Source organism: Mauremys reevesii, linkage group 1, assembly GCF_016161935.1.
Source record: "Mauremys reevesii isolate NIE-2019 linkage group 1, ASM1616193v1, whole genome shotgun sequence".
Classification (NCBI taxonomy): Eukaryota; Metazoa; Chordata; order Testudines; family Geoemydidae; genus Mauremys; species Mauremys reevesii.
The window spans coordinates 295,060,806-295,074,776 of NC_052623.1; the positions used below are offsets into that span (position 1 = coordinate 295,060,806).

Here is a 13,971-nt window from a genome sequence, read left to right on the forward strand (position 1 = left end):
GGGAGATAGCGGGGGGTCTGTTGCCAGCAGCAACAAGCGACCTGGCCCCAGTCCGCCCTGCCCTGCCGGCTCTCAGCATCGCTCGGGGGAGGGGGCAGAAGCCGAAAATAGATGGGGCGGGAGCTTGGGGGAAGGGATGGAATGGGGGTGGGGCGGAGGCTTGGGTGAAGGGGTGGAGTGGGAGCAGGGCCTTGGGTGGATGGGGGGGGGATAGTCCCAGGCCCCGCACCCACCTATGGACGGCCCTGACTCCAGCTGAAGCCTCTCCAGTTCTGAGTAGAGCAGGACAATTACTTCTCATATCTTACAAATAACACTCCTGTTAATACACCCCAGAATGACCTCAGCCTTTTTTGCAACTGCATCACATTGTTGGCTCATGTTCAATTTTTGATCCACCATCACCCCCAGATCCTTTTCAGTAGTACTACCACCTAGTCAGTTATTCCGCATTTTGTAGTTGTGCATTTGATTTTTCCTTAGTAAGGGAAGTATTTTGCACTTATCTTTAGTTATTTTCAACTTGTCTAAATCAGAACAGTTCTCCAATTTGTCAAGATTGTTTTGAATTCTTTGATCTACTATTTCCAAGCAAGAATTAAAAGTTAAATGCAAGCATCACACGTGTGACACAGAGGGCCAGATTTAGACAGCATTTACACTAAAGTAACTCCATTAGCTTGAATGATGTCCTGCTGCATTTACACCCTGTAAATGAGATTGGACTCTAGCCTGGAATGTTATGCAAATAATTATTTTCCCCTAGGAAACTGGAATCTTTTCATATCCAATAGATTAAAATAAGTGCAAAATTATGTGAGCCATACCATGCCATCAATATGGCATTGTATGTGAGCCATACCATGCCAAAGCACTATCCCCCTCTTCAAAGTCAATGGGGAATTTTGCTTAAAATTGATGATTTAAATGATCCAGTAATTTTATTTTACTATGGTTTTCACAAATATTCTGATCGTGTAAGAGAAAGGTCTAGAAAACATCTGTTTCCACTGAAAATAAAAGGCTATAGAACTGACAGGTACACTTAAACTAAACTACTTACAGTATAACAGGTCCCAGGGTCTTTATCATTGAAAGAAAGGATGATGAGCAAATATGAAGCTAATTTTAGTTATTGTCCTTTATTCATCTTAGATCCGCATTGGATTTTCTGCATCTTGGAGAACAGTAGAAGTACCTCCTCACCCTTTAATGCTATTACATCTACTCCTGGGAATTTCCTTAGGAGTAGCACAGAGATCTTCATCACAAATATTACAGAAAACTACAGTAAAAACATTAATGAAAAACTCCATCTGAACCTGAAGTTGTCTGAAGTAAACGAGAAATCCTGGATTCCAACAACTACCCATCATTACTTCAGTACCACAGAAGAGGTAAGGCAGACAAGTTAATTGGAATATATTGGACCTGGTTTTCAGTCATTCTGTATCTGTGTCAAATGCATTGAGAAGAACCTTGAAAATGCAAGGGGACATATTCAGAGTAAGAGCATCCCAACTGAGCGGGCAAAGGACAGGGTGCTATTTCTGATTTTCCAACTGGCATGCTGTGTGAACTGTGGTTCCATCTCTATTGAAAAGAGAAGTGCTATTCCAACCATATGAGCCTGATTTTCAGCTGTTTTGCAGGTGCGAGTAATTCCTATGTGCAATTTAGGTAGTTTGGTTAAATACATGGTTTGCAAGTATAAGCGGGTGATGTCTGCATGACTTAAATAATTGTTGGTTTCAGAGTAGCAGCCGTGTTAGTCTGTATCAGCAAAAAAAACAGGAGTACTTGTGGCACCTTAAAGACTAACAAATTTATTTTAGCATGAGCTTTTGTGAGCTGCAGCTCACTTCTTCGGATGCATAGAATGGAACACACAGACAGGGGATATTTATACATACAGAGAACATGAAAAGGTGGAAGTATGCATACCAACAGGCAGAGTCTAATCAATTGAGATGAGCTATCGTTAGCAGGAGGAAAAAAACTTTTTGAAGTGATAATTAAGATGGCCCATTGAAGGTGTGAGGAGAACTTAACATAGGGAAATAGATTCAATTGGTGTAATGACCCAACCATTCCCAGTCTTTGTTTAGGCCACAGTTAATAGTATCTAGTTTGCATATTAAATTAATAGTATTAATAGTATTAGTATTAATAGTATTAATAGTATCTAGTTTGCATATTAAATTAATATGCAAACTAGATACTATTAATAGTATCTAGTTTGCATATTAAATTAATAGTATTAATAGTATTAGTATTAATAGTATTAATAGTATCTAGTTTGCATATTAAATTAATATGCAAACTAGATACTATTAACTGTGGCCTAAACAAAGACTGGGAATGGTTGGGTCATTACACCAATTGAATCTATTTCCCTATGTTAAGTTGTCCTCACACCTTCTATGGGCCATCTTAATTATCACTTCAAAAAGTTTTTTTCCTCCTGCTAACGATAGCTCATCTCAATTGATTAGACTCTGCCTGTTGGTATGCATACTTCCACCTTTTCATGTTCTCTGTATGTATAAATATCCCCTGTCTGTGTGTTCCATTCTATGCATCCGAAGAAGTGAGCTGCAGCTCACGAAAGCTCATGCTGAAATAAATTTGTTAGTCTTTAAGGTGCCACAAGTACTCCTGTTTTTTTAAATAATTGTGAACTGGATTCAGCCTGGCTCTTATATTGGGGATATGCAGTGTGGAGACGGTGTAAAGAGCTTTTTCACTGCCACCTTGCATAAGGGTCAAGCAAAACTACAAGCCCTGCACTCAGGGAACCACAGAGGTTGCTCTCTCCTTGTTTCACTTAGGGTGCACTCACCCACAGAGGGAGGGCAGAGATGGGAAGGAGGCAGACTTTGCCCGCTATTATGCATAGGCCAGAAAAAACAGCAAAGAGTACTAAGTTGCATCCTGGAAAATGATGTAGCGGTGTACATGCAGACTCTATAGGATGCCTTCCAGCATTCCCTCTGTGTGCATCTCTTCAAGGTACAGTCAACCACTGTGGGAGAAAAACTGCACCCTCCGTTTTTTGCACGTGCCATGTGTGGATGCAAAAACACAGATCATCTGTAAAAATCTGGCTATGCGCAGGCAGTAAGGTTTTAAAAATGTGATATGTAATTTGTTGTATCACCGCTACAGATATACTGATGTTTCAAATCCCCTCAATTCCATGTTGCTTCTATTGCCATGGGGTATTTTTTGTGCTAAAAAGTTGGAATAAGCAAATAAAAGTGTCTAGTTGTTACTTTAGGTGACAGCATTACTTTGGATGAGACTGGGAAATGTGCTTTGTATCTGCCCAGTTTTGTGTGTATTCCAGTAGAACTAACTAGCATGCAGCTGTTTGGAGTGCTCTATAACAGTTTTCTGTTTATTCAATGGTCTTCACTGTAATGGTGAAATTCACCCACCTCAGTGGGCCTGCCCAAGGACGTCAGCACCACCTAGGCTTTGCTTGGGGGGAGGGCCGAATGGATAGATTGTGGATGGAGAGGCCTCGAAGCAAGGCCTCCACATAGGATGACCAGACAGCAAGTGTGAAAAATCGGGACGGGGGTGGGGGGGTAATAGGAGCCTATATAAGAAAAAGACCCAAAAATCGGGACTGTCCCTATAAAATCAGGACATCTGGTCACCCTACCTCCACATCCCTGGTTTGCACCCATTCTGCATGAGCTAATGTGGAGAGCAGTGCTGGAGGTAGACAGGGGGAGCAATGTGACCCAGGATCCAGATCCAGAATCCGAACACCCTGCACAAAAGCTACAGAGAGGCTGTAGCTGCTATCCCAGCACATAGGCTGAAGCAACTGCAGCAAGAGGTAAAGTTGCTGCACTGCAACCCCGCAGTCTGGTGCTGAGCTGAGGGTGGATTTTGCATTGCATCCAAGTATGATTTGATTTTTCAGGCTTCATGCAAGTGATTTAGATGTTACCCTATATGATTTGCATTCAAAGTACATCAGGCTAGCTCTCTCACACACACCATTAAGGTACATGCATCCCTACTAGAATGCTAAGGGCCTACTGGTAACTTCCCTCTGAATGGAAATTTTACACAATATCTTCTGTTGTTAATAGCAAACTTACACTCTGCCTCCCCACACTGTCACAAAGTACCCCCATCAAAGTTTTGGAAAAATCAGGCCACATCATGATCTAGTGAACTTGGAATTCCTAAATTATAGTCCTGGTTTTGCCACTGATTCACATCAGTGGACATCAGCAAATCACATAAGTCAAATTTTTCAAGCCTAGATGCCTAAAATGAAGCACTTAAATCCATATTAAGCATTTACATAAAAGTGATCTAATTTTTGGAGGTATTGAGCACCTGCAGATCTCAGCAACATCAAGCCATTTTAATTTAGGTGCTTCACTTTAGTCATACAAGTTTAACATTTTTGGCCTTAAATTACTAGTCTTTCAGTTTCCCTGTCTGTAAAATGGGGTTAAAACATGTATTTGTCCACTTGCCATGGGTGTTTAAAGGAATGTATGTTTGTACAATGCTTTGAAAATAGAAAGAGCTATGTAAGTACGTAGTATCATTGTTAGGAACACAATGCTGTCTGTGAACAGTACCAACACAGGCCAGTCTCCATGGCTTACTGAATAAAAGCCTTGACGTTGTTTGACTGTGTACAAATCCATTTTGGGGGGACAATGGTGGCACTTGAATAAAACAAAATGTTTAGTTTAGAACAGCTTTGGGTTGCAAGTAAATCTGCAGCTTGCACTTTCAAAGCTGTGACAAAAGCTATGCAAAGCCCATTTCCTTCTGATTAAAAAAAAAGAGAGAGAGCACAGTTGGTGTTAAAAAAAAAAAAAAGCCAGGAAACCTTGGGAAAGTGTCTGAAAAAGACTGGAGCCTGCTATTAGACACACATCCGGGCACTCCCAAAACTCACTTCCAGCTTAAAAAAAAAAAAAAAATCTTGGCTGAGCAGACTGATTCAGTAACTGCTAAAGGCTGTGCTTACTGATTTAATAAGAGTGTGTCTGTTCAGTACCAACTTAGAATTAATTATTTGGTACTATGCTGTTTATTCTGTTAAAATCTAGTACCATCCATGACCTATCCTATCCCTTATTCCTGTGTTGGAATAGACATCTCTGGAAATCCTTACCCTTGAGCGTCACTGTCCTCTGCAATATATAGAAGGATTCCTGGAAGTCCACAAACCTATACTTATTTTCCAGTGGAAACACAGGAAGGGTGAAGCTTTTAAAGCCTTTTCGATTGCAGGAGTAAAAATCAATCAGTCACTCAATAAAAAAAGAACTGCTTCTCAGTTTAAGGACAACACAGAAAAAGCAGTAGCATCCTCTTACCTGTGAATCTCCCAGGATGAAATTTTGAAATTTGGCTCTCTTTTGCCATATAGCACAATACAATTGAATTATTCTGGTTGGAAACAACCTCTTTAGGAGAATTCAATCCTTTTAGGTGAAATACAACATTTGGTTGAAGCTATGAAGCTTCCCCTGATTTCATTCAGACCAAATGGTAAAGGAAAGGGCAATTGGGCTAATTGTCTAGAAACGTACCTGCAAATTTGAACAAAAAAAGTTTGCCATGTTCCTCAGACACAGATTTTTCTTCTTTCATGCCAAATGTATATTTAGTTTATGTATTTTTAAAGTACATCTTTGCTATAATTTAAGATTCTGAACATGTTGCATTATCAGAAGTACTTAAGTATGATCTACACAAGTTCAAAAAAAGACAGGTGCTTTTAAACATGCACATGTGGAAATAGGGAGCTATATATTTTTTTCTTTTCAGATATGCTATGCTTATAGGTCTCTGAAGATTGCTGTTCCCTGGTATGGTGACAATATTGATAATATTTTGTCCTTCTTGAAAGCACTGTCTCCTCACTGTTTCTAAAAATGATCTTATAATATCAGGAGTACTCGTGGCACCTTAGAGACTAACACATTTATTTGAGCATAAGCTTTTGTGGGCTACAGCCCACTTCATCAGATGAAGTTTATACTCAAATAAATGTGTTAGTCTCTAAGGTGCCACAAGTACTCCTGTTCTTTTTGTGGATACAGACTAACACGGCCGCTACTCTGAAACTTATAATATCAGAAAGTCTGAGTGACTAGTGCAGAAACAGACATCACTCAACTTGAATTGATTTTAACAAGGTACCTCGATCATTTCAGATCTACATTTATTTTGTTCTAACACACATGCTGTGTGTTACCTATCAAACTACTGTTTATCACTTTAGAATAGCTCTTTGGGGCACAGACCATCATTTTGTACTGTGTTTGTTCAATGCCTATCACCATAGGGTCCTGGTCAGTGACTGGGGTTCCTAGCACTACCATAATACAAATAGTAAATAAAAATAATACTAATATTATCACTGTAGCTTATGAATCACATAATTGTGGTTACAGAACAATTTTAGACATGTCACTGAAATTGATCCAGCATGATCTCATGTTTGGGTTGCTGCTCAATTTATTGTTGATGTCCCTCATTTTGAGCCAGATTCTGCCACATTTGTTGCAATGGGACTATGTGCAGAATAATGTGTTGATCGTAATAGCATCAGTGGACTCCTGCACACAGTCCCACTGAAATCAATGGAGCTTTGCACAGGTGTGGGAATCCACACTCAGAAAGCTCAGTGTGGGCTCAGAGACCAAGATACTATTCAGCACGAGTGAAACTGGTAGAAGTTTGGCCTTTTCACACTGTTGGATCTTGCTTATCAGACCAATCACTTATTTCTAACAATAGACAGAAATATCCAGCACTCCCCCCCCCTTCCTCCAAGACGGTTAACAAACATAGCCATTTTTAACTCAAGGCATTTTTTCATGTCAGTGCCCACAGAAGAAAATGTAACAATGCTGGTGACAAACTTACTTAATTGTTGATCATGAAAGTTAAAACACTTGTACATGATATAGTACTGAAAATGCAGAAATATAATATATCCTGTTTAAAGGGAGGGGGGATCCTATCTTTCTTCTCTATTCAACTCCAAATTTACCCAATCTGCTTCTAGCTTGTTATCTATCCTGAAGGTGTGAAACAATTCTAGGTACATTCCCCCAGCCCCACCCCTTGTTTGCTATGGCTTGAAATGTAAATGAAAGGAAATGGGAGTAAATAGGAGAAGTGGTGGGTTCTGCTGTTGCTTCTGCTTCTTTAGTGTATGAAATTCATTTTCTTTGTTCCCTGAGAATCTGGAGACTTTCTTGCTTTCTGTGGTGTGTATTTTTAGTTTCAGAGCAATTCAGGGACTGGGAAGGAGATTGTTTCAAGGACAAAAGTTGAGGGTGGGGGGAAGTGGAGATAACTTGGCCCTCTTTGATGTACTGGGGCTTCAAATGCGACAGGCAGGGCTACTCCCCCAGCACCCAAAACACACTCAAGGGTTAAAACAGCAGCAGCCCTTCTCTCTCTCTGCTCTGGTCTCTCTCTCTCAGGGGAGAACAACCCCAAACTGGATGAACAGTTTTTTTTTTCTCCTCCAGCACTGCCCAGGAAGGTACATGTGCACAGCATGTTACTCCTCCATCCATGGAGTTGTGGAGAAATGAAATACCAGGGCATACAAAGCCTTACATTATGTTTTGTGTTCTTACAGGTAGAGATTAGACTGGTGTGAATATGATAGAAAAATAACGAATGAGTTTGTTGACGGCTGGGTATCTAATCTTGGGCACTGCTGAAATGACCCTGGGGGGCAGAGAGAGAATGAAGGAGGCGTTGAAACACTTAGCCAGAATATAGCACTAGCCAGATGATGACTTTGCAGAGGCACCACCAGTCGCTAGACAGATGGGAAAGGAGGTTTGGAACCAATCTGTGGAAAGCCCAGGTTGGCAAAGGCTGGGGAGGAGGGGGGCTGGGAAAGTGAACTGGATGGGACCCGGGGTGAGGCAAGCGTGAAAGGAGACGGTTTACACAAGCGATTCCGCTGGGTGTGGGGAGGGGGGGAGAAGCCCAGGGCAATCGGCAGCTGCGGAGTCAGAAATAGCCCTGGGATGGGAGAGGAGCCCGGGAGGAAGATCGGAAGGAAGCGGGCCGGGGGGAGGAGAGGAAAGTGAAGGGGGAGAGCGAGAGGCGCTGAGCCTAGGACCAGGAGGAAGGAACGGAGGAAAGTGAAAGTCTCGGAGCAGGCTGAGGGGGGCACAAGGGGCAGCCCGGCCTGGGCGCCCTGCCGGCCGCAGACATTGGCTCCTGCTCCCCCTCCCCCCATTGTGGCTCCGGAGAGGGACGCGAGGAAATTGCCTTTTGATTGCGGAAGTCGGCGGCCAGGGCTGAGGCAGAGTCAGCCGGGGTCAGCATGGCAGCGTGGGAAGTGCTGCGGCGAGCTGCCTCCTCCTCCTCCTCTCGGAGCCTGCAGCCGGCCGCGGGCAGCCCCTGCGCACCCCCTGCCCGAAGGAAACCTCAGGGAGCGCGGGGCCCCCCCTGAGCGCGGGCAGCAAGTGCCCTGCACCGGCCGGGGGGAGGGGGCTCGACCCAGGACCCATTTGGGGCAACTTCGCTCCTTTATCCTCCCCACCCCCCACTACGAGGCTTATTGTCAATCAAACACTGGTGGCAATGCTGCGCGCGGCAGCTGGGGTCTCCTTGTGCCTGGCGCTGGCCCTCATCAAGGTGAGCTGCCAGGGGGGACCCCCATTTCATCTTCATTGAGTCCATCCCAGAGCAACTCACCTGCAGCCCCCTTTCCTGCTGCTCAGAGACTCCCCTCTGCCCCCTGCCACTCGCCCACCTCCCCCCAGGTGAATTTCCACCGCCGCCTTCATCATTAGCACCCCCCCCCGCAAACCAGGGGCAGGGGGGCAATGTCTCCTTTCCTTGACTCACTTTGCAAGTCTCCCCACCTGGTGAGCGACCCCAATGGCCCCTAGACCGACTCAGGGAATCAGGTGAGTGCTGCAGAAGTCAAGGCACGTTGTGGCTAACCACGGGCTGTGTTGTCCTCTCCAGAAGGGGCACGGGGAGCCTGTGAAATGCGCCATCAACCTGACGGAGTGGAGGGTTTCCAGCCAGTCTGTCTATCTCAAATGGAGCAGTTTGGGGAATCTCTGCAACTTCACCCTGACGTGCAGCTCTGACAACGTCTCGCACACAGAGTGTCATCCCGTCCAGAAGACTAACGAGTCCTACGAATGCAGCTACAACGGCTTAGAAGCAGGGACTTTGTATCATCTCAGGATTTTCTCTCTCTCTGACACAGAAACGAGCAACATCTCCTTGCAAACAGGTAAGGGCGACAGGTGCAGAAGTGCTGCAAACTTTATTTTTTTTTGGCAGCGTAGGAAAGGGGGTTTGGGGTGTTTTGTCCCCCCCCCCTTATTTCGAAGCTGATTTTCCTGACCTTGCTTTGATGATGGAAAATAGAAGGCAGATGATGTCCCAAAGGATTATTGACGCTATTTCCAAAGGCACTTTAAATCTATATCGTTTGCAGCAGGCTGGCTGTAGAATTCCCATGCTTTAACTCCTTCCCAGTTGCTGTCAGTAAGTGCTGCTGAAAAGTAGCACTAGGATTGAAGGGAGATTTTACTGTGAATAGTCTAGATTTGTTTAAAGGGTTTATTTTGTTAAAAAATAGATTTCAAACTATTATACAAAACAGAAGATCTATTTTGAAATAGCAGCATAAAACATGCTTTATGCTCTTCAAAGACTTTACAGATTCTCTGTTCATAGCATATTTGCTTGCATTTAAAACACAACTATTCCATTATAAACCAACTGAACCTATCAAGAGTGGATAACTGACTGTCTTACTCTGCATAACTTTATTGGAAATAAGTTTGACCAATTTCAGCCCATGAAACTGATAGGTAGTTGTTCAAAGCTAATATCTTTTCCTAAAATAAAACTGCTTGTGATTATAGTTAAAATTAAAATGTATGTACATTTCCTGCAAATACAAATCATGGGAATACATGTGGTATTACATAAGGACCAGTTGTTCTCAATAGGTTTATTGTATTGGAAACAATTGTCTATAAATATACGCAAATATTTTCTATCTATATTCTGCAAATGCAATGTCCTGGGTTTCATAAGTACAAACAATTTATAGCTTTAAAACAAAGAACTGCACCGAACTATTGACTTCAGTGGGAGAAAGATTGGACCCTTTCTTACATATACCGATGTTTTAATTTCATATATTTCTTTATTTTAAAGCTGCTGAAATATAATATTTCACAGCCTTCTGCTAGTTGCTAATACAGGACTCAAACCAGAGTTGTTAAAAAAATGTAAACGGGTCTATGATCTGATGCCTTCCTTTATCCTTTGCCGAAATTTTAGCTGTAGAGAGGCACTGCAATTTTTAAATGTAGTCTTTGTTTATGTCTGAAGGTGATAGTAGACGAATACTTAGAAGTGACCCTCTCTAATCCTCATTGCCTTATATCACAATTACCGTGCCTCTTCTCCAAATAATGTTGCCAGTTAACTGAGGTTAGTTAATCAATTAACTCAAGGTAAAACAATCTGGTGTAGTCAAATCCTGTGTGATAGGCATATATTCGACACTAGAAATATTTTTAGAATGGCTTGGTAGAACTAATAGTTTCCACAGTAACAGAAATTTAAATCTATATCATGCATTGCTCCAACTGTTTTTAATATTGATGAGTAATACTTTAAAAGTAAAAATAACAAATTAACTTATCTAAGTAGCAGGTATCTATCACAAGCTTTGTTGAATGGTAAAGGTTTTTTATATAACCCTTGAATAAAAGATGAGCAATAGGTAGCAACATAGACAGCAATTATACATTATATAAGTGAAATGTGTTTTGATTATGTAATAATAATTAATTTAGACAACGGTTTATATATATCATTTTTGACAGATTTCCATCTTGGTGAACAGCCTTTCACAGAATATAAGAAAATGATAGAATGATTGAAACAGATTTGTGTAGAATATTTTATTATCACATATCTTATGGATACAAAGTAATAAGATTGACAAAAGTTTACAGCTGAAATCCTCCAGATTAGTTTACCTTGATCTAGGTGAGGGTTGGGTTTGGATAGCAGAGAAGTTAGCAAGAAGGAGAGAGGGGTTTTTTTTATACATATCTCTCAAGGAAATTGAAAATTGCCTATGGAAGCAGCTACTCAGGTTGCTTTATTTGCAATATTTACTTTGCAATATTACCCAGCACCTGAATGTAGTCAAGTCATTTACATAATTTGGATTATGTATAGAAATACACAATTATCTGCCAAATGTAACTATTTACAATGTTTTAATTAATGTCTTTGATTTGTTTTTAAAGAAGCTATTCCTTCATTTCCACTAGGGGCAACATTTTACTTTAGTTTTCTGGAAGATTTCCCCACCTTTTTCTCACTGACTTCTAGTGTCAGTACTTCTGTGAACTAAGTTATGGAAACTGAATCTATAAAGGCATTCATTCTTGGAAACTAACCTATGAGTGTGTTTGTGTGAGGGGGCCTTTTGGGGCAGATTATACTGAAAGACAAAATCCCCATTGACTTTAATAGGAGCAGAATCAGTCCCCTTGTGTATATAGATATGTATAAAATCATCTATGTTACACAGACCACATACATAACTTCTCATGAACATTCAGTATTGCTTACGCTTTTATAGGCTGGTTCTCATGCTGAGTTTACACTTTGCCCATGACATTTTGTTTAATGCTGTACCTTAATGTCAAATGTTCACACTTACAATATGAAGTGGTAGGGTAGTTAAAATAATGTTGAAGTTTAACTTAAGCCCCTAAAATTAAAAAAAAATCATTCTATCTTTATTTTGCTCCATTCTGCTTTGGTATTTAAAGTGAGATCAATGCATAGTAAATACCACACATGCTGCAATTCCTAAGCAAAAGGTTTAAATTGAGGAAAACCTTTAATTTGATTTGGTTTTGAGAGGATAATTCATACTTTTAAATTACTTTAAGATACTGTAATTTAATACATTAATGTATTAAAAGAAGAACTTTTATATGTTAAAAGACAGGGCTTTTTCTAAACAAGAAAAAAAGAGTTTACCTAAATTACCATTTAATTTGACAACTGAAGACTATTAATTTGTAGAACATTGATCCAATACACCACAAAGGTTCATTCAGGTGAAGTCTGTCATGGCAATGTTTACTGAAGAATCTTTAGTCTACAGATTATTAATTAGAAAAGACAATATCTGTACCTCTACAACTGGTCTTCACTCCCCTAAAATGTGGCATAAATATTATATATCTTGCTGTTTCATTTTGATAGTAGTGCTATTTTTGGAGAGCAGAAAATGAGAGGGGAAATACTGATAATTTATCAGAACTGAGCTCTACAGATAAATTCTGCACTGTAAACCTAAGATAACAGATGTGATTAGGCATCAAGTTTGTGCCTTTGGCATATTTTAGTATTGATATTGGCAGTTCTGTAGTATTTGAAATATATAAACTAGTGTACAAGGTATACATTTACATATATCTATTCTGGACAATATTACTGATATTTTAAAATCTGTGATGACAACATATGTGTCTAGGAGGCTGTCTTGTAACCCTTATTCAAATGTGAATAGGGACCATTGTATGAATAAAGGTGGTAGGATTGGATTTTATATGTTTTCAGATAAAAACACTTGGGCCCTGATTCTGAAAACACTTATGCACATGTCTAACTTTTTACATCTGAGTAGTCCCTCTGAGTGACTTCAAGGCATTAAATAGAACATTAGGGCCAGATTCACAAGATAACTGCATTGGACTCCATAGGCAAGTTAGATGGAGAAACGCCCATCTTCCCCTGCTTTGTGCATTGCACTGGGGCTTAGGCATCTGAACACCTAAAGGGGAGCAGCAGAAACTCTTCTGCACACTGGCAAAAACATGGGCACCTATGGAACTTTTACTGCAAAAACGTAGGTGTTGAGTGAGTTTAGGCCTACAGGGTTCAGCTGTAGCTGAGCAGGGGGCTTGTGAATCCCATTGGGGCCTGATTCTGGGATTTAGGCACCAACAGTAGCACTTAGGTGCCTAAGTCCTTTTTTGAATCCAGCCCTTATTTAAAAAAACACGTTTACATTATGAAGTTCTAAATTAAGGTTAAATTTGTGGGAAAATACATATTTTAAAATCCAAATGTAATTAAGGCTGGCTAGCTCAGCTGGGTAGAGCCTGGTGCTAATAACACCCAGGTCATGGGTTCAAGCCCCATGCTGGCCACTCCATGTGCTAGAGGAGGAGGGATAGCTCAGTGGTTTGAGCATTGGCCTGCTAAACCCAGGGATGTGAGTTCAGTCCTTGAGGAGGCCATTTAGGGAACTGGGGTAAAAATCTGTCTGGGGATTGGTCCCGCTTTGAGTAGGGGGTTGGACTAGATGACCTCCTCAGGTCCCTTCTAACCCTCATATTCTATGAATTGGTCTTTAGAACCTTGAAGATAGCTTAATCATGTTTTTATTTGGGTATTTCCTTGGTTTTTTAATACATTATTTAAAACTTGCTGTTGACTCTTATATTTTCACTCATAGAGACACTAAGTTTAGCCATAATTAGATGGGGTTTTAATACATTGTACGACATGGTATTAGGCCTCAGCTGGAGTATTGTGTTCAGTTCTGGGCACCACATTTCAGGAAAGATGTGGACAAACTGGAGAAAGTCCAGAGAAGAGCAACACAAATGATTAAAGGTCTAGAAAACGTGACCTATGAGGGAAGATTGAAAAAATTGGGTTTGTTTAGTCTGGAAAAGAGAAGACTGAGAGGGGACATAACAGTTTTCAAGTACATAAAAGGTTGTTACAAGGAGGAGGGAGAAAAGTTGTTCTTCTTAACCTCTGAGGGTAGGACAAAAAGCAATGGGCTTGAATTGCAGCAAGGGTGGTTTAGGTTGGACATTAAGAAAAACTTCCTAACACTCAGGGTGGTTAAGTGTAATGCCAATA

At 40.9% G+C, this 13,971-nt stretch overlaps 1 protein-coding gene and 1 non-coding gene across 8 annotated transcripts in view; both read left to right on the top strand.

Annotated features, from left to right (window-relative positions):
* PTPRB (protein tyrosine phosphatase receptor type B) overlaps positions 1-13,971 on the top strand; it is an 89,009-nt gene that overhangs the window by 18,518 nt on the left and 56,520 nt on the right. For 2 of the 7 annotated variants that reach the window (XM_039500190.1, XM_039500191.1), the window contains exons 3-4: positions 1,156-1,397; positions 9,001-9,277. In XM_039500190.1, the coding sequence (XP_039356124.1) occupies positions 1,156-1,397; positions 9,001-9,277 (519 nt within the window). Of the gene's footprint in view, positions 1-1,155; positions 1,398-7,550; positions 7,649-7,805; positions 7,883-8,155; positions 8,665-9,000; positions 9,278-13,971 lie in introns of those variants that run through there. The other 5 variants (XM_039500194.1, XM_039500197.1, XM_039500192.1 and 2 more) reach the window with 4 other exon arrangements.
* Positions 13,174-13,247, top strand: TRNAI-AAU. Its single transcript has one exon. It is a non-coding gene; the product is annotated as a tRNA-Ile (tRNA).